Source organism: Lynx canadensis, chromosome D2 (genome assembly GCF_007474595.2).
Source record: "Lynx canadensis isolate LIC74 chromosome D2, mLynCan4.pri.v2, whole genome shotgun sequence".
NCBI classification, from domain to species: Eukaryota; Metazoa; Chordata; class Mammalia; order Carnivora; family Felidae; genus Lynx; species Lynx canadensis.
The window spans coordinates 74,411,547-74,433,956 of record NC_044313.2 but is presented as its reverse complement, the minus strand read 5'-3'; the positions used below and the strand labels follow the sequence as shown (position 1 = coordinate 74,433,956).

General features: G+C 47.3%; 1 protein-coding gene and 1 pseudogene across 1 annotated transcript in view; one reads left to right on the top strand and one right to left on the bottom strand.

Annotated features, from left to right (window-relative positions):
- Positions 1–2,353: 2,353 nt before the first annotated feature.
- The window catches only part of NID1 (nidogen 1), an 85,145-nt gene continuing 65,088 nt past the window's right edge, over positions 2,354–22,410 (top strand). Inside the window, 1 exon segment of the mRNA XM_030334820.1 lies at positions 2,354–2,593. Coding sequence (XP_030190680.1) covers positions 2,369–2,593 — 225 coding nt within the window. The 5' untranslated portion in view covers positions 2,354–2,368.
- LOC115527296 lies at positions 7,189–8,047 on the bottom strand (annotated as a pseudogene).

Genomic DNA, 22,410 nt, shown 5'->3' with positions numbered 1-22,410 from the left:
GGGATTGTGTCTTAATGGTCTTGGTACTTGGAACCAGTAAACTGGAGAAGTGCTTTTGCTCCTCTATTAGCCGAGGAAAATTCCGTGAACCAATAGGAGGTTCAGAAGCTGCCTGAGCACCAAAAACGGAGAGAATTCGTGAGAGGGGTGAGAGCATTCCAGGCACAGGCAATAGCTTCAGCGTAGCTCTGAAGCGAAACAGGAGGTGGGTTGGGGGTTTGAAGGAGGAGAGAGTCTGAGGCACAGGCAGGAAAAAGCCAGCTGGGTGTTTTCAGGCTTCATGCTGTGTGCAGGTAAGCACAGAGGAAGAAGAGGAGCCTCCAGACGGAGTTCTTGGCAATTCGAATGGGCAGTGCTGGGGCCTGGAAGCCCAGAGGTGCAGCAGCTGAAGCTAGGGGTGGCATGGAGTAGTCAGGAAGTACTTTTGGGGTTAGGGGAACAGAGGCAGAGAGCACTGCAATTCCCGGAGGGAGTTGAAGGAAAAGCCACTGGATTGCCACAGATTGCAAGCAGCCTTAGTCACTTTAACAACAAGACACACACACACACACACACACACACACACACACACACACACACACACACAGTAATACAATACAGAAGCTATGTATTGGTTAAGGTTAATATAGTGGTTAAGGTTGTCCTGGAGCTGATCCTGGACCAGCTTGGGTCACCTGAAGCCTTCCAGCCATGTGACCTTAGCAGAATGATTTAAACCTCTCTGAATCTCTGTGCCCCTCTTGAGTAAAATGGGGATGGGTCTCTGTTCCTGAGGGTTACTGCGGTTGCAAAGCCAATTAGTACCTGTAGAAACTTAGTATTTTCTCTGATGGCTAATGAATTTAAAGGAAAAAGATGTCGAGAGTAGAGCAAAGATTTTATGTTCAGAGGGTGGACTTCATTTGCTTTTTATGTTTTCTACTGGTTCGGGACTCATGCTCCTTATATTATGTTGAATTTGCTGTTTATTGGGAGAATTATTTTAAGTTGGGTCCTAGGTCCTTAATTTTAGTTGGCAACAGGCAAGAAAAATGCCCTGTTGACACCTCCAGGTTTTAGCAGGTCTGCCAGCAAATACATACCCAACACCCACTGTCCTGGGTCCTCCCCCCTGACTTCAAAAGGCAGCCTCCGGGCTCAAAACTTTACACCCAATTTTAAGTCCTCTCCCCAACCCCCATATCAAATTCAAAATCAGGTCTCATTCCTTCTTTCATTGTAATGCCTCTTAGATTCAATTCTTCTCAATTTCCACCTTTTCCTTTCTCATCCTCCCCCCCACTCCCTTTTCCCTTTCAACAGTCTTGAATCTCCCATCTCTAGTTTCAACCCAGTGCCAAATTAATGATCAACCCATTCGTCAGGATACCACTTAATCTCCCTTTGTCAAGAACTCTCAATGGTTGTCCTGGGAGTGTTAGAGTGAGTTCACATTTCTAGGTTTGGTATTAAGCCTTCCTCCCAAATTCTCAGCTTCCCTTTTCCAAATTCTCAACTGGGGGATGGCGCCTTGAATCCACTCGCGGCTCCACGTTCCAGAACGTCCCTTCCCCAGCCTCCTGATGAAATTCCATCCCTTCCAGAAGACTTGGTTTGTTCCCACCCCCCAATCCCCCCAGGAAGCTCTCCTTGGGCAATTATTCCGGCTCTACTGCCCTTTATCACTTGGGGACCCCACCCACCTGACACTGAATTATTTTATATACTCGTGGGTTTGTCTCGTGGGTAGGACCCCATGTTTGGCCGAACGTCCACATCACCAGGCAAAGGATCCCGCCCGCACTCAATAACGCCGAAAATCTGGATGGATGTATTCAGGAACATGCTCCTGGTCCAGTCCCTGCTTGCTAATTCCCAGCACCTACCCCCTCCTCTAACTGGGGCGTGACCCGGTGAGTCCGACCTCCGGACGCCCCCGAGCAGCCCTGGGTTGGGCTGTGTTCCCGAATCCAGAGCGTTTCCACGTAGCCCGCCCTCCCACTTAGCCCTGACCCGGGGACAGTGGTGCAAAGTCCCAAGCTCTGCTCTTCGGAGGCAACCGGGCTGGTTTCGGGAACCTAGGGCCACCAGCGCCCAAGACCCCCGCAGGGGTCGAGGGTGACGCTGCCGGAACCGCCGGGGGGTTTCGGTGTCGCCCCTCGCCCACGCCCTCCCCCTCGCGGCCATTGGGCAGCCTCCGCGGCGCGCCCTGTGGACGGGGCGGGGCCCTCTCCCTCTTCCCTGTTCCCCTCCCCTATTTCCAGGGGTGGGATCGCCGGGAGGCAGGCGGGAGGCGTGGAGGGGCTGCGGAGGGGCGTCCGGTTACGTCTCCGCCTTCCTCGGCCGTGTCCGCCGAGCCGCTAGGTTTGCGGGACCGCAGTTCGGCAACATGCTGGCCGCGATCCGCCGGAGCGGGGCTGCGTGGACGCGGGCGCTGCTGCTGCAGCTGCTCCTGGCGGGGCCCGGGGGCTGCCTGAGCCGCCAGGAGCTCTTTCCGTTCGGCCCGGGACACGGGGACCTGGAGCTGGAGGCTGGGGATGACCAAGTCTCCCCAGCCCTGGAGCTGAGGCGGGCTCTCCGCTTCTTCGACAAATCCGACATCAACTCGGTCTACGTGAGTGCGACCCGGGACAGGCGGTGGGGGCCGTCGGGGAGGAGGGCGTGGGGGCCGAGCCGGGGTCGGAAGGAAGGCCGAGGCTGGCAGGGTCGCCCGCGGGGCCGGACGGACGTGGGCGTCGTGGGCGGGGACCCGGACCCGCTGGGCGCGGGGGCGCGGGGGCGCGGGGCGCGGCGCTGGGTCTCCTGGCCACCCGCCCCCGCCAGGCCCGCCGACGTCTCCGCGCCGCCTGGCCACTGTCGCCAGAGGAGCACGCGGGTCTGGGGGGCTCGTCCCGTCTGCATGGCCCGGCGCGCGCCCTCCCGACCCCGGGACCCCGGGACCCCGGGACCCCGGGCGGTGTTTCCTCTCCGGCGGCTGTGGGCGGCATCGCCGCCGGGAAGTCGGTCCGCGTCTCGCTATTGTCCTGTTCCCTTGGGGACGGGACCCGGTCCGGCGGGACTCGGGCAAAGGCGAGAGCTGGGTCGCAGGCGGCGCGCGGGCCCTGGGACTTCCGTAGGTGCCGGGTCAGGAAAAGACCGCCAAACCCGGCCTCTGCCCCGGGAATTTAGCCGACAGCCTGCATGTGTTGAGTGTGGACTCCGGATATGTCTTGGCAATGTTTCTGCTCTCCAGTTGAGCTCGTTTCAGTCCAGAGTTTAGCGCTGGGAAAGCAGGGCGACCCGATGATCCAATTTCCTGTGGCAGAGCACTGTCACCATGGGGGGCCCCAAAGGGGGAGCGGGCCCAGGTGGCCTTTAGTTCTCTGGAGCCTTCTCAGAACTGGCCGGGCCCGGGGACGCTGTCAACTTGGTAAAGTCCTTCCGTGCCGCCGCCTTCCCCAGCCGCGCACCATGTGGATTTCATATAAAGCTGTGCGCATTCCACAAGTGGGGGGAACAGCGCAAACAGCGGCGGGAGCCTGTCCTGCCCTTGAAATGGCTGTGCTCGTCGCCTGGCCGGGGCAGACCGTGCCTTGGACAACACCCACGTGGAGCTTGTCGGCTTTGCCTAAAAAGAAGGAGCCTTTCAAGTCTCCACCCACACAGAGAGCTGCCCTTGTGGGCTGACCTCCGTGGGCCGTCTGGTGAGGCCTGTCGGACCCCTTCTTAGAATAAGATTTTTTAATTACATAGAGTAACATCCGCAGGATTGCCAAGGAAATCAATTGTGTTCGAATACAGATACAAATATTAGAAATTGTATGAAGTAACGTGTGTATTTTTAGCCATTTTAAATATAAGGTGTAAGAGTGGTGGGGGGAGGGTCAGGTAATTACTGAACTTTCAAGATCATGAGGACTGTGAACAGTGTTTGAAGACATCTACAATGACTAAAACGTGAAATGGGAATATCAGTGACCCCTATTGGTGGCAAGGTCATTAATGATTTGTTGCCTGCATTCATAATGGAAGGAAATGCTAAAATATCGCTTAGGAGTTATTGAAAATAAAAATAAAATTTCTCTTTTTCCCTTCTTAACAGACACACCGAATTCTATTCATGAGCCCCAAGTTCAGAACCCCTGTGTTACATTTGAGACCTCCTGCCCCCCTTCACTTGTGGCATCAGACTAACCACATTACATTCTAAAGACCTAGAAAATCTATTGCTGAAAAAACGATTCCTGTCAAGCCATACCCTCCAGGTCTATTTGGGTTTACTCTGCATTTCAGGGAGAAAGAATCCCGGAGCTCGCTTGGTTGTAGCTGCACCGCCCCCCCCCCCGCCCCTCCCCCAAGGGTTCCCCGGAAGCTGACTGTGAAATGGAGATTAGCCAGCAGGTTATTTCTTGGGGGAGGGCTCCTCATTTCCACACTTATGGAGGCAGGGAGGTGAAGAACTGAGCAGAGGCTGAGCCGCCAGCAAAGGTCTCAGCCAGCTCCCTGGGAGCTCTGGAGGTGGGGTGTCTCGAGCTGTCTCCAGTGTGCCTGAGAGGGCTCGGTCTCTGTGCCCTTGCAGCCATCAGTCACGGGTAAGGGCTGCCTTGGAAGGAAGCGTGATCCTGGGCCAAGCAGTTTTTCAATGGAGGCAATCCTCAAAGAGGGCCCACGTTGGAGGGCTGCGTTCCCAGGACTCGAGGGGCATCTACTGTGTGATGGCCCTGAGTAAAAGGTGGATGGACAGGGATGTGTGTCTGAGCTAGAGGGTCTGCACGGTCCTGGGCACTTGGCTAGGAATATGAACATTCACTGAGAAGGAAAAGTATTGGGTGAGAATAACTACATGTGTCAGAGGACCTGCTAGTTTTACATTATTTAATCCTCAAAACAGCTCTCCCTTCTTTTCAGATGAAGAAATAATAATAAACACTGGTCCCAGAATTCCAAAATCCTACCAGATGTTTCCACCCAAATGCCCATCTGTCACTTCAGATTCCACGTGGCAAAGTGAAAATCACTCACCTCCCTCCTCCCCTCGGATACTTTCACTACTTGCTTTTCCTTGTTCATAGTACCTTATGCGGGTTCTTCACTGTTTTGAGGCTGCCTTACCCCTTCTTTTTATTCATTTATTCCACAGATACCTTCCAAGTGCCTACTATGTACCAGGCACTATTTAGGGCACTCAAAATACAAGTGAACAAAGCAATCCTATCTTCAGGGAGTTTACATTCTAGCAGGGGAGTGGGACCAAGAAAACAAACAGCAAACATAGTAAGTAAATTATATATCAGGAGGTGATATACTACCTAATGTAAAGGGTCTGGGATGGAGTAGGTATATGAATCAGGAATTTAGAAGAGAAGCCTAGGCTTTAGGTATAAATTGGGAATCATTGGCGCATAGATGGTATTTAAAACAGAACTAAAGTGACCCCTGCAGGGGAATATATGCAAATAGAGAAGAGGTCCAAGGGAGCCTCCATTGGTCAGGGAAAAGAGGAGGAGTCAGCAGTGGAGACTGACAGGATGTGGCCAGTGAGTTGAGAGGAAATGAAAAGGAAGTGGAGTCCTGGAAGCCAAATGAGGAAAGTGTCTCAAGGAGGTGGGAGTGAACCACCAAGGTTAAATGGGCACGAAAGGTGAGGACTGAAGAGTTGCCCACTGGCTTGAGTAACACGGTGATCAGTTCCCCATTTCACCTTCACAGAAGGCCCTTGCTTTTGTATCTTTCTTGTCCTGTTGCAGTGACACTTTCCAACAGTGTTGTTTCTTTCTTTTCTTTCTTTTTTTTTTTTGAGAGAGAGAAGGGGCTTGGGAGCGCTTGTGCACTCAAGTGAGGGAGGGGCAGAGAGAGAGAGGGAGAGAATCCCAAGCAGGCTTCATGCTGTCAGCCAGAGCCCTACGAGGAGCTCAACCTCACCAGTTGTGAGATCAGGACCTGAGCTAAAGTCAAGAGTCGGAAACTCAACCAACTGAGTCACCCAGGTGCCCTTATGTTCAATTTCTTTAGTGCCCTCCCTCCATTCTGACTTCAGAGGACCCTGGACTCCTTGACCTGGATTCAGGGCCTCATCCTACCATTTCTAGCTTCATTTCCAGCTTTGCCTTAACACTTCTAAGACAGTAGAATATGTCTCACGTTGGCCCTTTACTCATTCTTTCATTCTTCCACTTTATCCATCTCTTAACCTCTCAGATTCTCTCCCATTCTCTAGGCCCTTCCTCCTTCCTAACTGACCGGTACTTGTAGACTGCATGCACCCCTCAGTCCTTAGAACTCTTCTGTAACTCCAATATTGTCTGGTTTGGAGCTTAGTATATTGATAAATGTTTACATAACTTAATCTGTTCAACGGGAGTATCAGTAGGTAATGTGGAAAGAGTGGGGTCTCTGGAGCCCAATACGTGTGGGCTTGAATCTCTGTTCTACCACTTACTTATTGTGGACCCTGGGTAAGTTATCCAACCTCTGAAAGCCTTATTTTGTTCATCTGCAAAACGGAAACATCATTGCCTTTCTCATGGAGTTGTGAACATTCACTGAATTAATGTATTTAGACAGCTTATCATGTAGTAATGTGCTCTAAAACTGCGGGCTTTCTTCTTCATTGACAGCAGAGATTGTGTCTTTTTTTTTTTTTTTAATTTTTTTTTTTTTTTAACATTTATTTATTTTTGAGACAGAGAGAGAGAGAGCATGAACAGGGGAGGGTCAGAGAAAGAGGGAGATGCAGGATCTGAAACAGGCTCCAGGCTCTGAGCTGTCAGCACAGAGCCCGACATGGGGCTCAAACCCACGGACTGCGAGATCATGACCTGAGCCGAAGTCAGACGCTTAACCGACTGAGCCACCCAGGCGCCCCAGAGATTGTGTCTTTTTTGGAAAAGCCCCAAACCTTTATTCTACACTTTATTCTGTAGTACTTTGGTGCTATACAGTTGATGTGACTTTTGAGAAAAGATGTCTCATATGTAACAAGCTGATGCTAGCTTTATCAAAGGCATCTACAAAAATATGCCCCTGTGCTTTTACACATAACCAATCATCAAATCTGTCAAGGTGAAAACTCCCTGGTATTTCTTAATGCGTCGGGAAATACAGCAAGGCAGGAGAAAGCATTCCATCCAAATAGTATTTAAGCTTTCTGGCCATACACAGCTTTCTTAGAGTAATTGAAGTGCAACTTATCTATGTAAACACACAACACATTTCAGAAGCAAGTGAAATTAACAGAAGCACCTGTTCTTTAAATTACTCTTGATCAGGAGCCAGGCTGTGATAGCTCATCCTGTTCCCTGGGAAGCAACCTACCTATCTGCAGAACCTATCTGACCTTGTGGTGGTTGTCTATGTGGACATTAAGGCCAGCTTCATGGGTCATTTCTTGCAGCCGCATATGGACTTGGTTTTGCAGTATTGTTAGGGTAGTGGTGCTACTCCTGTGCCTACCATTTGCTGCATAGAAACATCCAGCATTGCACATTGGTGTTGGCGTTGGTCCATCAGGGCGGGAATCTTGTCAAGGTTCATACCCCTCAGTTAGCATCCACTTAACCAGATGGCCATGGCCTCCGTTCTCTTGCCCATTGTTCCTGCAGTTTGAACGCTTGCACCCACCGCATTAACCTTAGCACTCCTGCTCGAGAAATTAATTGCTTGGTTCTTTTGGCGGATTTCATTTTCAGTGTGTGTTCTCAAAACATTTGTGCTGCTCTTCTGAATGGGTTTTTTTTTTTTTTTACTCTCAGCTTTTTCAGCCTTTCCTTTTTTTTTTTTTAGTTTATTTTGAGAGAGAGAGAGAGAGAGAGAGAGAGCGCGTGCAGGCACACGCAGGGAGAGGAGAAGGGGGAGGGGCAGAGAGAGAGAATCCCAAGGAGGCTCCACACTGTCAGTGCAGAGCCCAACATAGGGCTCGGCCTCATGAAACCGGAGATCATGACCTGAGCCAAAACCAAGAGTCAGATGCTTAACTGACTGAGCCACCCAGGCATCCCTCAGCCTCTCCTTCTTAATCGTGTTTGACATTTCTTTTAAGCTCTTTCACAGAAAACTTCAAGTTAAATAGGTGTTTCTCCATGTTCAGCATAGTCCCATGACTTTCCTTGGAGGTGGCAGCCCAGAGCCGTGGCCCCAGTTTGCTAGGAGGGCATTCAGGGTCCCTCCTAGTCGAGAGGTGGCCTGCCCCGCTCCCAGAGATCAGGTCCTATTCCCGTTGCTGTTACCCATAGAAGGGACATGCTTACTGGCACATGGGAAGTTTATGAATCTGTTGGTTGAGCCCAGGGCCAGCGCCTATGGTCTACAGGTTATTTGCAGCACAAGGGCCATGACCAAGGGGGCAGTGAGAGCTGGAGCCCATCCCACAGGCAACTGACCAAGCCCTAAACCTCAGCCTGGGACTGGGGCCACTCAGGAAAGGACACCTGCATTTGATTTGCCCAAAGGTGCCCCATGGTCTAGCAGAGGCCCTGGTTGAATAATAGAATACTTATAAGATTATTAATTTCTAGTTGGGACTAAAATGAAACTGAGTCATTATGGTGATCAACTTTTTTTTTTTTTTTTTTAAGATTTTATTTTTAAGTAATCTCTACACCCAATTTGGGGCTTGAACCCATGACCCTGAGATCAAGTGTCACATGCTCTACCGACTGAGCCAGCCAGGTACCCCTGTTGATCAACTTATAGCTGAGGTCAAATCACTTCATTTCTCACCCTCATGTTGTTTCTGGTCTTGTTTTTTCTAAAATGAAGAGATTTGACAAGATTATCTCTCAGCTCCGTTTTATCTTAGATTTTTAATATTCTTTGAGTGACCAAGGGTTGAATATGTGCATTTCTATTTCAAGACAGTGGATATTTTTTCTCATAAAATTCAGTGCAATGTGAAGATAATGCCATCCATTCACTCAGCAAACAGTTTATTGCCTAATATGCCAGGCATGGTGCTAGGCTTCAGAGATACAGATTGAAACAAGATCAGTTTCTGTTCTCAGCTTATAGTCTGCTGGGGAAGGCAGACATTGAACCAATGATTATACCCATAATTGACCAGTTGCCCCTGTGACAAGTGCTGTGAAAGAGAAGTCCGGATACCGTGATGGCACCTGAGCTAGATGGAGGGGTCAGGAGAACCTTCCCAACCCCGCTGGAACTACAGGATGAGTAGAGGCGAGGCCTGTGAAAATGGCAGGTGGGCAGGACTGTGCACGTTACTGTGCATGAGACCATGAGTGTAGAGAAAAGGAGTGTGTAATGTCACAGGAATGAAAGGCACTGTGAGCTAGGGCAGTGGCCGCAGACCCTGGAAAGCTATATCAGACCTTGTCACCCCCAGGTCAGAAACCCTCGAAAGGTTTCCCTCGCTCTCCACGACATCCAGACTTCCCATCACGCTCCCAAAGCTTCCTGTGGCCCTGTCCAGCAGGTGTCTCTGCCCCCATCCCTCACCCTGTTCTCACCGGCCAGGCTCCAGCCACACCAGCTTGCTTTCTCTCCCCACCACAGCCAGCTTGTCATGCTTGGTGCTTGGTTTCCCTCTGCCTGGGACACAAGGCCCCGCTGTTCTGTGGCTACGCCTTCCTGTTGTGCAGCCTCTGCTCACACGCAGACCCCCATTTGTGATTTTTTTTTTTCGGCATGCTGTCTTATTTACATCATGGCATGCATCACCACCTAAAACCAGGTTGTTCGTTTATTAGTTTACCTGTTTGTTGGCTCTCTTTTCCACTAGAGTCTGAGCCCTGTGAAGGCAGGGTCTGGTTTGCCATATTCACCCGCATTTCCCCCATTCACTAGTGGCCTGTGGCACATAGTGGGTGCTCTGTTATGATTGATTGAATGAATGAATGAATGAATGAACCCTAGGCGTTTATCATCAGCTGGACGCCGTTAGACATTTCTAAGCAGAGGAGTTACATGATTTATTTCTAAAAGATTCCCACTTTCTTTAAGGAATAGACAGCATGGGAGAAGAAGAAGCGTGAGGGGGAGAAGCCTATAGATTAAAAGATTAGGTTTAAGAGACATGTGAACCAAATGCCAGGGGGAGCACCTTGTCGTGTCCCGATTGAAACAAAGTGGCCATAAAAGGACATCTTTGAGACATACTGCTCTTCTAGAAGAGATACATATGGAAATATTGACAGGTGAAATAATTTGATGTCTGAGATTTCGTTTAAAAGATTTCAAAAAAAAAATACGCTCATGCGTGGGAGGAATTGCTAAAACGGAAAGTGGAGCATGTTGGTAATTGTGGGAGCTGGTTGATGAGTATATGGATGTTCGTTACGCTGTTCTGTGTGTGTTGACATTTTCCCTTGTAAGTAGTCTGGTTTTTAGAAGTTTTTAAAAAATTACGCTGCCTTCCAGCCAGAGGATTTTGGGGGGCAAGGTGGAGGAGAGAGAGTGAATTTCAGAGCCAGAGAGGCCTGCTGCCAGGGGCCAGAGGAGAGGCGGTGTGTGGATGAGGGTGGTGGGTTCCAGACCCATTTGGAAGGTGGGAACAAGGAGGCCTGCTCCTGTGTTAGCTCACTTGAGACATGCCGCTTTGCAGGGTGGCTCAGGTGCATCATGGGATGAGCTTTGTATCACAGGGGAGGAAACTGCCACGTGCAGCTAAGGGACTCGTCATAGTTCACTCAGTTCATAAGTATGAGCTGGAACTTGAACTTGGATCTTCCGACTCTGAGTTCTGCGGTCTTTATACTACGCCATGTAAGACAGCACGTTCTTCCTTTCCTTTCTGCATTTATTCATTTTGATGAGGGAGCATTATGCGAGCCGAGGGAAGAATACAGGCTGGCCCCCTCCCTCCCCACGTGGAATATGTGTGATATTCCCCAGAGACTCCTGGCTGCCCAAGAACAAAGGAAAGGGGTTTAAGGGCTTACATGGTGATGTGGGAAACTAAGGCAAATGAAAAATTAAATTCTGTTACAGCCTACAGCCCATACACAAGTGCTTGAAACAGGCAGGGTGACCTCCCTCTAGGAGCTCAGCTGCCCTGATGATGACACTTTGCTGGGGCAAAAGGGGATCTTGGCTTAACATTATGCTGACCCCTCGGGATCCTGTGAGTCTGCTTTAACATGTAACAATTCCTTTGGAAACTTCCTTTATCTCAAATCCCCCAAGATGTATGCTGGCAATCATACTCCAAGCTTATGGCCCCTGGTATCCATCTGAAGGGTCTCATGACTGAGGTTTTACTAAATGGCAATAAATGGCGTTTTCCTAACAGCACCTAGCGCCTCAAGTTCCTGGAAACGTCGCTTCCAAAATACCTCAGAGACTTACCTAACCCCCTCCCAACCTGAAGGTATATAATCAGTTACCTGTCAGCTTTTTCTGCCCATGGGTCCTGTCCCCATGCTTTAATACAATCGCCTTTTCGCACCAAAGACGTCTTCAAGAATTCTTTCTTGGGTGTCAGCTGCGAACCCTACCTTCATCCCAAACCCCTTCGATTTGACGGTATCTTATCAGTCCCTGTTCTGTATAGACTTTTGGGCTGGGTTTATGGGGCAGCTGTGATGAGTGGCATCACACATGGTCTCTGCTCTCATGAAGCTCGCTAGGGCATGGCACTACCCACCCCTACGTGACCCCACTCACCACTGATCAGATTACCCGCCACTGCACTACCCATCCCTGCGTGACCCCACTCACCACTGATCAGATTACCTGCCATTGTACTGCACTACCCACCCCTGCGTGACCCCACTCACCACTGATCAGATTACCCACCACTGCACTGCACTACCCACCCCTGTGTGACCTCACTCACCACTGATTAGATTACCTGCCACTGCACTACCCACCCTTGCGTGACCCCACTCACCACTGATCAGATTACCCGCCACTGCACTGCACTACTCACCCCTGCGTGACCCCACTCACCACTGATCAGATTACCCGCCACTGCACTGCACTACTCACCCCGTGTGACTCCACTCACCACTGATTAGATTACCCGCCACTGCACTACCCACCCCTGCGTGACCCCACTCACCACTGATTAGATTACCCGCCACTGCACTACCCACCCCTGCGTGACCCCACTCACCACTGATCAGATTACCCGCCACTGCACTGCACTACTCACCCCTGCGTGACCCCACTCACCACTGATCAGATTACCCGCCACTGCACTGCACTACTCACCCCGTGTGACTCCACTCACCACTGATTAGATTACCCGCCACTGCACTACCCACCCCTGCGTGACCCCACTCACCACTGATTAGATTACCCGCCACTGCACTACCCACCCCTGCGTGACCCCACTCACCACTGATCAGATTACCCGCCACTGCACTGCACTACTCACCCCTGCGTGACCCCACTCACCACTGATTAGATTACCCGCCACTGCACTACCCACCCCTGCGTGACCCCACTCACCACTGATCAGATTACCCGCCACTGCACTGCACTACTCACCCCTGCGTGACCCCACTCACCACTGATTAGATTACCCGCCACTGCACTACCCACCCCTGCGTGACCCCACTCACCACTGATTAGATTACCCGCCACTGCACTACCCACCCCTGCGTGACCCCACTCACCACTGATCAGATTACCCGCCACTGCACTGCACTACTCACCCCTGCGTGACCCCACTCACCACTGATTAGATTACCCGCCACTGCACTACCCACCCCTGCGTGACCCCACTCACCACTGATCAGATTACCCTCCACTGCCTGCACTACTCGCCCCTGCGTGACCCCACTCACCACTGATTAGATTACCTGCCACTGCACTACCCACCCCTGCGTGACCCCACTCACCACTGATCAGATTACCCGCCACTGCCTGCACTTCTCGCCCCTGTGTGACCCCACTCACACTGATCAGATTACCCGCCAGTGCACTGCACTACCCACCCCTGCGTGACCCCACTCACCACTGCATTACTTGTAAGAAAAGTTGGTTCTTAGCCCCTAGAGAGCAAGTCTCTAAACTGCTTTTGTCCTCAGGTAAATTTTTTTCTTTTATTTAATTTTTAATTATAAATGTTTCAAACACACACATAAAAGGGAGAAAATATCATGAGCACCCATAGGCACATTACCTAAATGTAACAGTTGTGAGCCGTTTTCCCTATTTATTTCGTTAATTTTCCTTTGCTGATGTATCCAAAGTAAATTACAGTCCTTGTGACTTACATCACTATTTTAGTGTCCATTCCTAAAATGAAAAGAGCATTTCCCTATATAGCCAGCCTACTATTATCATACATAACAAAATCAATAATAATTCCCTATTATCCGTTTGTATCCAGTCCATATCACAGCTGTCCAATGTTCCCAAAGCTTTCCTTTATAGCTAGACTTACTCAGATGGGTTTAAAGAAAGACAAGCATTACATTTGACTGCATCTCTGTAGTCTGTTTTAATCTTGACCTCCCCCTTTTGAGTCATCAGCCTATTCAACAATCACTGCCTGTTGTCCCGTAGAATGCCCCACCTTCTGCATTTGGCCATTTCTGTGTAATGTAATGTAATGTAATGACCATTTCTATGTATGTTATTCCATCCCTGTATTTTCTGAAAACTGGCAATCTTGAAATAATTCAGGTTAAACATTTTTTTTCTTTAGAAAGCATGTAGAATTTTATTTTAAAATTAATTCTGGAAATAGGAAGACAATGCGAATGGTTAAAAGAAAATTGTAAAAACAGAGAACAGGGAAATCTTCCCACCCTGGCCTCCAGCCCCATACTGCCCTCCCTAGAGACAATCACTATTTATGAGTTGTTGTTTTTTTTTATCTCCTTGCAGAGAGATTCACAAATTACAAACATACGTGTATATACAACTACCCCCTGATTTTATATACCTCCTTGATTTTTTTTAAATACCAGCTTTATTGAGATATAATTCACATACCATAAAATTCACCCCTTTAAAGTATACGATTCAGTGATTTTTAGTATATTCAGGAAATGTGCGACCATCACCACTGTCTAACTATGGAATATTTTGATTTCCCTCAAAACAAACCTCATATCTTTTAGCAGTCACATCCCATCTCCTCCCTGCTCCCCTACATCCCTGATCCTTAGCAACCACTAATCTACTGTCCGTCTCTATGGATTTACCTGTTGTGGACATTTCACACAAGTGGCATCATACTATATGTGATCTTTTGTTACTGGCTTTTTTCACTTGGCATAACATTTTCAGGGTTCCTCCATGTCTCAACATAGATTGGTACTTTATTCTTCCACGACTGAGTAATATTGTTGTTTATTTGTCCACTCATAAGTTAATGGACATCCAGATTGTTTTTCTTTTTTTTTTAACGGTTTATGAATAATACTACTGTAAATGTTTGTGTACAAGTTTGTGTGTGGACATCTGCTTTCAGTTCTCCTGAATCTGTCGTGAGATCTGGAATTGCAAGTGAAGGGGTTCAAAAGAAGTCTCCATAAAGTATGCCACTTGAGCATGTGGGTTATTTTGCGCTGAAAGTGATCAAGACCTAGTGGGCTGAAAACATTTGCACCTCCCTTAACTACCTAATGAATGTCAGTTGGGGGTCTTTCCCAGGATGAGAGTTTTTATCAGAGATAAGTTTTACCTGAGTGACCCATCAATGTGGCAGGGCAAACCTCTGATTATGAAAAATCTGCTCTTATCACCCCGTGAATTGCCCTACTCTTCCATCTCATTCCCTAGCTCAGGATAAACATATATGCCTCATTTTACCTTCCTGTCTTGGAATGCCCCCATGCATGTGGTGTTCCTGTACATTGGAAACTAAATGTGGTTTTCTCCTGTTAATCTGTTTCGTGTCAATTTAATTCTTAGACCAGCCAGAAGAACCTTTAAGGGTGGAGGAAAACTTCTCCCAGCACTAGGTCACGTGGTAACTGTTTAACATTTTGGGGGAACTATCAAACTGTTTTCCAAAGTGGCTGCACCATTTTACGTGCCCACTAGCAATGTATGGAGGGTTCCAGTTTCTCATCTTTTGTCAACACTTCTTATTATCTGACTTTGTGATTCTACCCAACTTAGTGGGTGTCAAGTGGTATCTCACTACGTTTTTGATACGCATTTCCCTAATGGCTAATGATGTGGAGCACCTTTTCATGTGCTCATTGGCCATTTATATATATTCTTTGGAGAAACATTTATCCAAATCCTTTACTCATTTTTTTATTTAGGATATTTGTATTTTTATTATAGAGTAGGCTAAAGATTATTTAACAAGAGTCCTTCATGAATGAAGTTGTGACATACTGTATAACATCAGGAGGCAAGTGATAATGTGGTTATTGCTGTACTATCTGCTACTGATAAGGAGATGACAGCGAAATCATGTCTGTCAAGTCATGTTTTTTTCCCTTGTGAACAGCAAGCAAGCTATGGGGTGATACTTTGGTCTTATGGAGGGGACCCCTTTCCCACCAACCTTTCAACTAATGCTTAGCATCCATTGATGATCATTGCCTGACTCAGCTATTAAATGAAGGGTTGCCAAGTCGTATTTTAGTTTGTTTTCTGGTTTGCTTGTTTCTTTGTATCATTCTTTCTATATTATTTATTTATTTATGAAAAAAATTTTTTTACTGTTTATTCATTTTTGAGAGAGAGACAGAGAGACAGAGCATGATTGGGGGAGGGGCAGAGAGAGAGAGGGAGACACAGAATCTGAAGCAGGCTCCAGGCTCTGAGCTGTCAGCACAGAGCCCGACGCGGGGCTTGAACTCATGAACTGCGAGATCATGACCTGAGCCGAAGTCAGACATTTAACCGACTGAGCCACCCAGGCTCCCCTTTATTTATTTATTTTGAGAGAGAGAGAGAGAGGAGAGAGAGGAGAGAGAGGAGAGAGAGAGAGAGAGAGGAGAGAGAGGAGAGAGAGGAGAGAGAGAGAGTCCTTAAGCAGGCTCTGCATTCAGTGCAGGCACAGGGCTAGATCTCACAACCCCGAGATCATGACCTGAGCCAAAATCAAGAGTCGGATGCTCAGCTGGCTGAGCCACCCAGGTGCCCCTCTATAATTCTTTGTATACTTACTAGCCAGTACACTTCTTTGTAAAGAGTAGCTTTCCCTCATCAACTGGGGCTTTGAGGTGATATTGACATATGGTCCATTCTGGAAAGGCAGATGGATACTTAATTCTTTCTTTATCATTTCTAATGTTCAAATGAAGGGATTGGTGTTCAAATTAAGGGGTTGGTGTAATCCAAATTAGGGGAGTTTCTGAGGCTCCAGTTGCCACAGGGAAACTTCTGATATTGATCTCTAGGGTGTCAAAGAAGAGCGTGCTTCTCCCCAGTGACTGAGAGTTCAGACCAGCCCTTCTCCCTTCCCTGACTGGCTCCTATTCTGGACTGCTGAGGCACATTTCTACCTCTTTTCTGACAGACACACTAGAAGTGAACATTTAAAGACCCTGACCATTTTTAAATGTTGGAAGGTAATCTCAGGTAGAAATTGCCTGCAGAAGAGATGGGTAACTGATCCAAAGTCTCTCATTAGACATTAACTGGATTAAATTGAAACCACTGGCAAATCTCTTAACTATTACCCCTAGGTTGTCCCTTATTTTTATGTGTGAAGACTTTTATCTTTATTTCTAATTCAAGCCAGAGCCATTTCTCTGGCTCAGTGGGGTTAATGGAAAAGGTCTGCAGTTTGGACTCAAGAGTTTTGTTCTGGCACTTCTAGTGTGTGATCTTAGGCAAGACCTATAAACTGAAACTCATTTTTTCTCACGTGAAGAATGAAGATGATATTAATGCCTGCTTTACTAGATTTAATCAGATAACTGGAATAAAAATGCTTTTTAAGTACCACAGAAGGGGGTAAGGCCATAGATCCCTTTTTTGGCCTCGACTTAAAATCAGTCAACCTCCTCCTTGATTGTATTACGGGCTTGGCTTTTTCCTGGACTTCTTTATCAAGTTTTCCTTTCCTTAGGCCCTTTTAGTTTCTTAGTTTTTTCTAGCTATCCAATCTTTATCCATGAAGCTATCCCATGAAGCTTTGCAACTTCCACTGTGGCTCACAAGTCTTCCCAAGTGGCCAGCAAATACAAGAGAAAGAGCAGAGGTTATGGATGCCAGCAAATGTGAGTTCAAATCTTGGTTCCATCACTTACTGGCTGTATGACATTAAACTAAATTATGTCCCATTTGCTTGTCTTTTTTATGTATGTGAAAAGAAGTATGGTCGTATTAAATTTTTTAAACTGCGGACAGCTGTAGTAAAGGACTCCTGAGTTGGCAGACAGTCTGTGTTTGTTGCCTTTCCATTCTTTACCCCAAATAATTTTACCTTAAATTCCCACTTTCTCCCACCCATGGAGTTTGCTTTTGCAACTGCATGCAATTTCATTGTCTTCTCAGTACAACTGAGTACAACAATTTGCATTTGGAAAACGACCGCATTTGTTTCTTATTTGTGCCTACCCTCCAGTATTCTTTTTTTTTTTTTTTTAATTTTTTTTTTTCAACGTTTATTTATTTTTGGGACAGAGAGAGACAGAGCATGAACGGGGGAGGGGCAGAGAGAGAGGGAGACACAGAATCAGAAGCAGGCTCCAGGCTCTGAGCCATCAGCCCAGAGCCCGACGCGGGGCTCGAACTCACGGACCGCGAGATCGTGACCTGGCTGAAGTCGGATGCTTAACCGACTGCGCCACCCAGGCGCCCCTACCCTCCAGTATTCTTAACCACATCTGTTTTGGAGAGGGCTTTCCCCAACAGTCGTAGGCTGCTTTCTGCCCTGGGGATCACTACTAGGCTCATTTAAGCCTCAAGAGATGGTTGTTTCAGCTTCTTCCCTGTGCATTTGAATGTAAGGAATTTAACATGTTATGTATTGGGTGTCTGCATTTAGACTTTCTCCACTGATTCATGCTGTCTGTCTTCAAAGAGGAACAAACATGAAACAGGAAGTGCTTTTTTAAAGGGGGAATAATCTCCGTTATGGGTTAGTTGCTCTACCTCTTCATAATGTCAGCTGAGTTGAAACAATTGTACGTTAAATGGCTCCAGCTGTTAGCCATGTGGTGCTGGGCATTTCACCCTGGGGTGTTTTGTGATGTAAGAGACTTGTTCTGCGCTGTGCAAATGGATGAAGAGCCTATTGTTTGGTGTGTTCCTTGGAGTGGGTGAATAGATACATTCTTTATTTTTTAGATTTTTATTTATTTTTTTGTTTTTTAAAATAAGCTCTACACCCAACATGGGGATTCAACGCGAGATCCTGAGATCAAGAGTCACACACTCCACTGACAGAGCCAGCCTGGCACCCCTAGATATATCCTTCCTTCCTTCCTCCCTCCCTTCCTCCCTCCCTCCCTCCACACGCCCAGCATGGAGCCCCGTTTGGGGCTTGAACTCAGGATAATTCAGTCAGCCTTTCTCAGGAATACATTCAGTCCATAAGAGTTTTGTGGTGTAATCTGTGGAGGCCACTTTTAGGCAAACAGGCTTGAGCAATGGAATGCAGAAAGGGACACACTGACCACATGGCTGACTACACACAGGCCCTCGGCTCTGATCAAGGGGCTACTAACAATTAGGCACAGTTACCAAAAGAGGGAAAATTCCATCCATCACCATACCGCCTCGCCTTCCCTCCTTAAAAGCAGCCCCCTCCCACTGCCTCCTTACAGACCACCTCTCCTCTGCTGTCCTGCCCACCACTCCCTTGTGTTGGATTCAGTAAACTTCTGTCTCCTTCGTTCTGCCTCAGGGGGATGTTTTCAGGTGGGCTTCTACCTGATCGTCACCCCACACCTGGGGCCCCCATCTGATCAAGAGACACCCCCTTTAGACACCACATAATCTACAGCAAGGAATGTGCTGGTGCCATTGGGAGTCAGGGCACCTGAGTTGGGGCCCCAAGGTAAGAACTGTGTTTGAAGGTAAACTGAGGCATATTAAAAACTTTAAGAGTTTACTTGAACAAAAATCAATTGGCATTGGACCGCATCCATACCTAGCACGTAGAAATGAGCTCTGAGGAGCTGTACAAAATGGAAGACTTTCCTAGCCAGAAGGGAGCAGGAACAAGGAACTTTTATACTAGGCGGAAAATGGATTGGTTATGGCCCAGTCCGTTTCCTTCTACGGGATGGTAGGGGTCTGTCTGGAGGGCAGATGACCTAGCTAGTGCTGATCGGGCAATTCCTGATTGACTGGTTTCTGATTCCATTTTGGGGAGAGCTGAAACCTGTAATTAAGTCAAGTCTTGGTTTGGTGACGTGGAGCTTTGCATAAGCGACTCCACTGGGGCTTGTTGTCTTGTGGGTTTTTTTGTTTTGTTTTGTTTTGTTCTTAACAATTCTCCCCCTTTTTAAAAAGTTTGTTTTGAGAGAGCATGCAAGTTGGGGGAGGGGCAGAGAGAGAGAAAGAGAGAGAGAAGTCCAAGCAGACTCTGTGCTGTCAGCACAGAGCCCGATGTGAGGCTCGAACCCATGAACCATGAGATTATGACCTGGGCTGATATCAAGAGCCAGACGTTTAACTGACTGAGCCACCCAAGCGCCCCACTGGCAATTCTCCCCTTTTGATCAGGCTCTCAGCCTGAGAGATGTGATCAGATTTTAAGGCATTATGCTTCTCCCAGCTCTCGAGTTCGTGCAGGTTTTATTGCCTCATCCTCCGTTTGCCGCGGCCTCCGCGTGGTATTCATAGGTCAGTACGCCTTTCTGCTGCATCTATCTGGGGTATTTGCAGGTCATGACTTTGGGCTCACATTCCTTAAGTCAGTTATTCTCTTTGTTTCTTTTCTGATGATTTAGTCTTAGGAAGATCATCTGCTTGGTGGCTAGTGGCCGTAAACATGCATTTAAAGCTTCTGAGAAAACACAGTGTTTCAGGGAGACTACTATGATTATTATAAGGAGGATAATTCCCAATGTCTAGAGTGCTCTTTGGAGCCATGGCATCCAAGAACCAAACCAGTCAGAATCAAATAAAGTCAAAGAAAGACCCCATTGAAGGAGTCACTTTTTTTCTTTAATATTTATTTATTTTTGAGAGAGAGAGAGAGAGAGACAAAGCGTGAGAGAGAGGGAGACCCAGAATCCGAAGCAGGCTCCAGGCTCTGAGCTGTCAGCACAGAGCCCGACACGGGCTTGAACCCACAGATTGCGAGATCATGACCTGAGCCGAAGTCGGACGCTTGACTGACTGAGCCACCCAGGGTGCTTCAATGGCACCCTGAAGGAGTCACTTTCTTAAGCTAAGTGCAGCAAGTGATGCTGGCCATAGCACACACACCTCCTTGCTCAGCTAAAAGATAATCAAGGGCTGTCCTATTATCGAGAACAATTTTGGGGAGGAAGGATTTGTGTTGGGCAGTTACTGCTTTAGCAGTAGATTCAGAGGTAGGTGCCACGGTTAGGGAGCATCGTCCTTGCATGCATTCATAAACAGAAAAAGCAAATAGTGAAAAGGAAAAAGGAATAAAATCTTCATAGTGGAGGTGAAGATCTTGATCTGTGACCGTGGGAGGGGCCGTCCACCTCGAGATGCTGTCTGCTTCTGGGGAGGAGCCTCCCTTGTCGATGTTAATTTTATAACTCCAGCTGGTGTGCAGTTCCAAACGTCTCGAGGAACCCTTTTTATTTGGGAGATGTGGACTTGAGGTTCAAGTCCCTGAAGGTTGACTGCTCTCTGGGTAGTGAGGAGGACCTGGTATAGTCCCTTACATGGAGGTTCAAGGGCAGTCTTTGTTCTTAGTGATTCCAAATGAGAAGGGTAGGAGAAAATTGGAAATGTCAGTCTGGAGAGTTGTAGCCAGACATTTGAGAAAACTCGAAGAATTGATTTGAGGAACTTGAAGAATCTGGTCCAATTTAGAGGTATATCACAAAAGCTCAAACACAAATGATCGGGAGTAGAATCTGATATCCACAAGGTTACAGGGTGCCAGGGTGGCTCAGTCGGTTAAGCGTCCAACTTTGGTTCAGGTCACGATCTCAATGGTTCGTGAGTTCGAGCCCTGCATCGAGCTCACTGCTGTCAGTACAGAGCCTGCTTCGGATCCTAGGTCTTCCTCTCTCTCTGCCCCTCCCCTGCTCTCTCCCTCTTTCTCTCAAAAATAAATAAAAATTAAAAAAAAAAATTATGATATCCACAAGGTTGTGTTATCAGTTTCTACTGAAATAATCACCCTTATTTCTATCAAAGATAATCATAGTCAGACTAATCTGTTTGTAAAATAAATTGAAAAATTACATTTGACCAGACTATTTGCGTTAAGTGCAGCAAGAATAGTGATTGACTGTATAGGCTCTAAAAATCCACTTTGCTGGAACTTTTCATAAGGAATCTTAGATTGGACTTTTAAAAGCCTCTCCAGACTAAGAAGCCAAGCAGGCCAAAGACTCACCATCAGACTTCACCTGAAATCCCTGTAGATTTGGGTGAATTTCTCTCTTCAAGAGGTCCCCAAGATATCCTGAGATTCCTATGGCTGCTGGGAAGTGACTGTCCTTACCTGGTTAGGCTGCCAGGAACCCTATGAGCAAGACACCAGGCTGGTTTTTCCAAGGTGCTGTTTTTGGCTCTGCAAAGTCAGTTTTAGTTTCTCAAAGCTGTTTGGTCCCATCTGATTCTGTGCACATTCTCAAATCTGACATACCAGTCGAAGCCTTGGTCATATAACCAATGTTTCCCGTTGTGTCCAAGGGAGAACAGATGCTTACTGAACTTATGCAAATATCAATATAGATATGAAAATAACAATACTAAGTTTCCACATTCTGGAGGAACCAGGTAGGGAGAAAAAGTAAATATTTAATGTATACTTACAAAGGTACGGGCACCTGGGTGGTCCAGTTGGTTGAGCATCCAACTTCCGCTCAGATCATGATCTCACAGCTTGTGAGTTCTGAGTTCTGAGCCCCATGTCAGGCTCCCTGCCGTCAGTGGAGGCTGCTTTGGATCCTCTGTCTCCCTCCCTCTGCCCCTCCCTCGCTTGCGCGCGCGCTCTCTCTCTCTCCCCCCCATCTCTCAAAAATAAATTAACATTAAAAAATTATACTTACAAAGGCAAACTTTACAAAATTAAAAAGTAAAAATGCTTTCCTTGAAGCTGAAAAAAACCAAAACGTTAAGGAACCAGCAATGTCTCAAAGACAAATTTGTAAAAAAAATAATAATAATCCTCATTAGTTCATTCAGTCCCATGGTATTAATTCTCGTTCTGCTTTAGTCCAGTTTGTCCATGAGTTCTGGAAATTCGTACCCGGTGCAGTTTTATAATCTTCAGGTTCCCAGAAACGTGTACTCTCGAGTATTTGTTGAGTCCTTTCCCCCAGTCTTTCTGATGATGAGGCACTTTTGCGAAAGCGTCAGAGTAAAATAAACATCCGTAGGTGACAAAAGACATAAAATGACCATGTTTCAACATCTGATGAGAGTTATTATAACAGAATTGTAATTATAATAGAAAATTTGGTTATT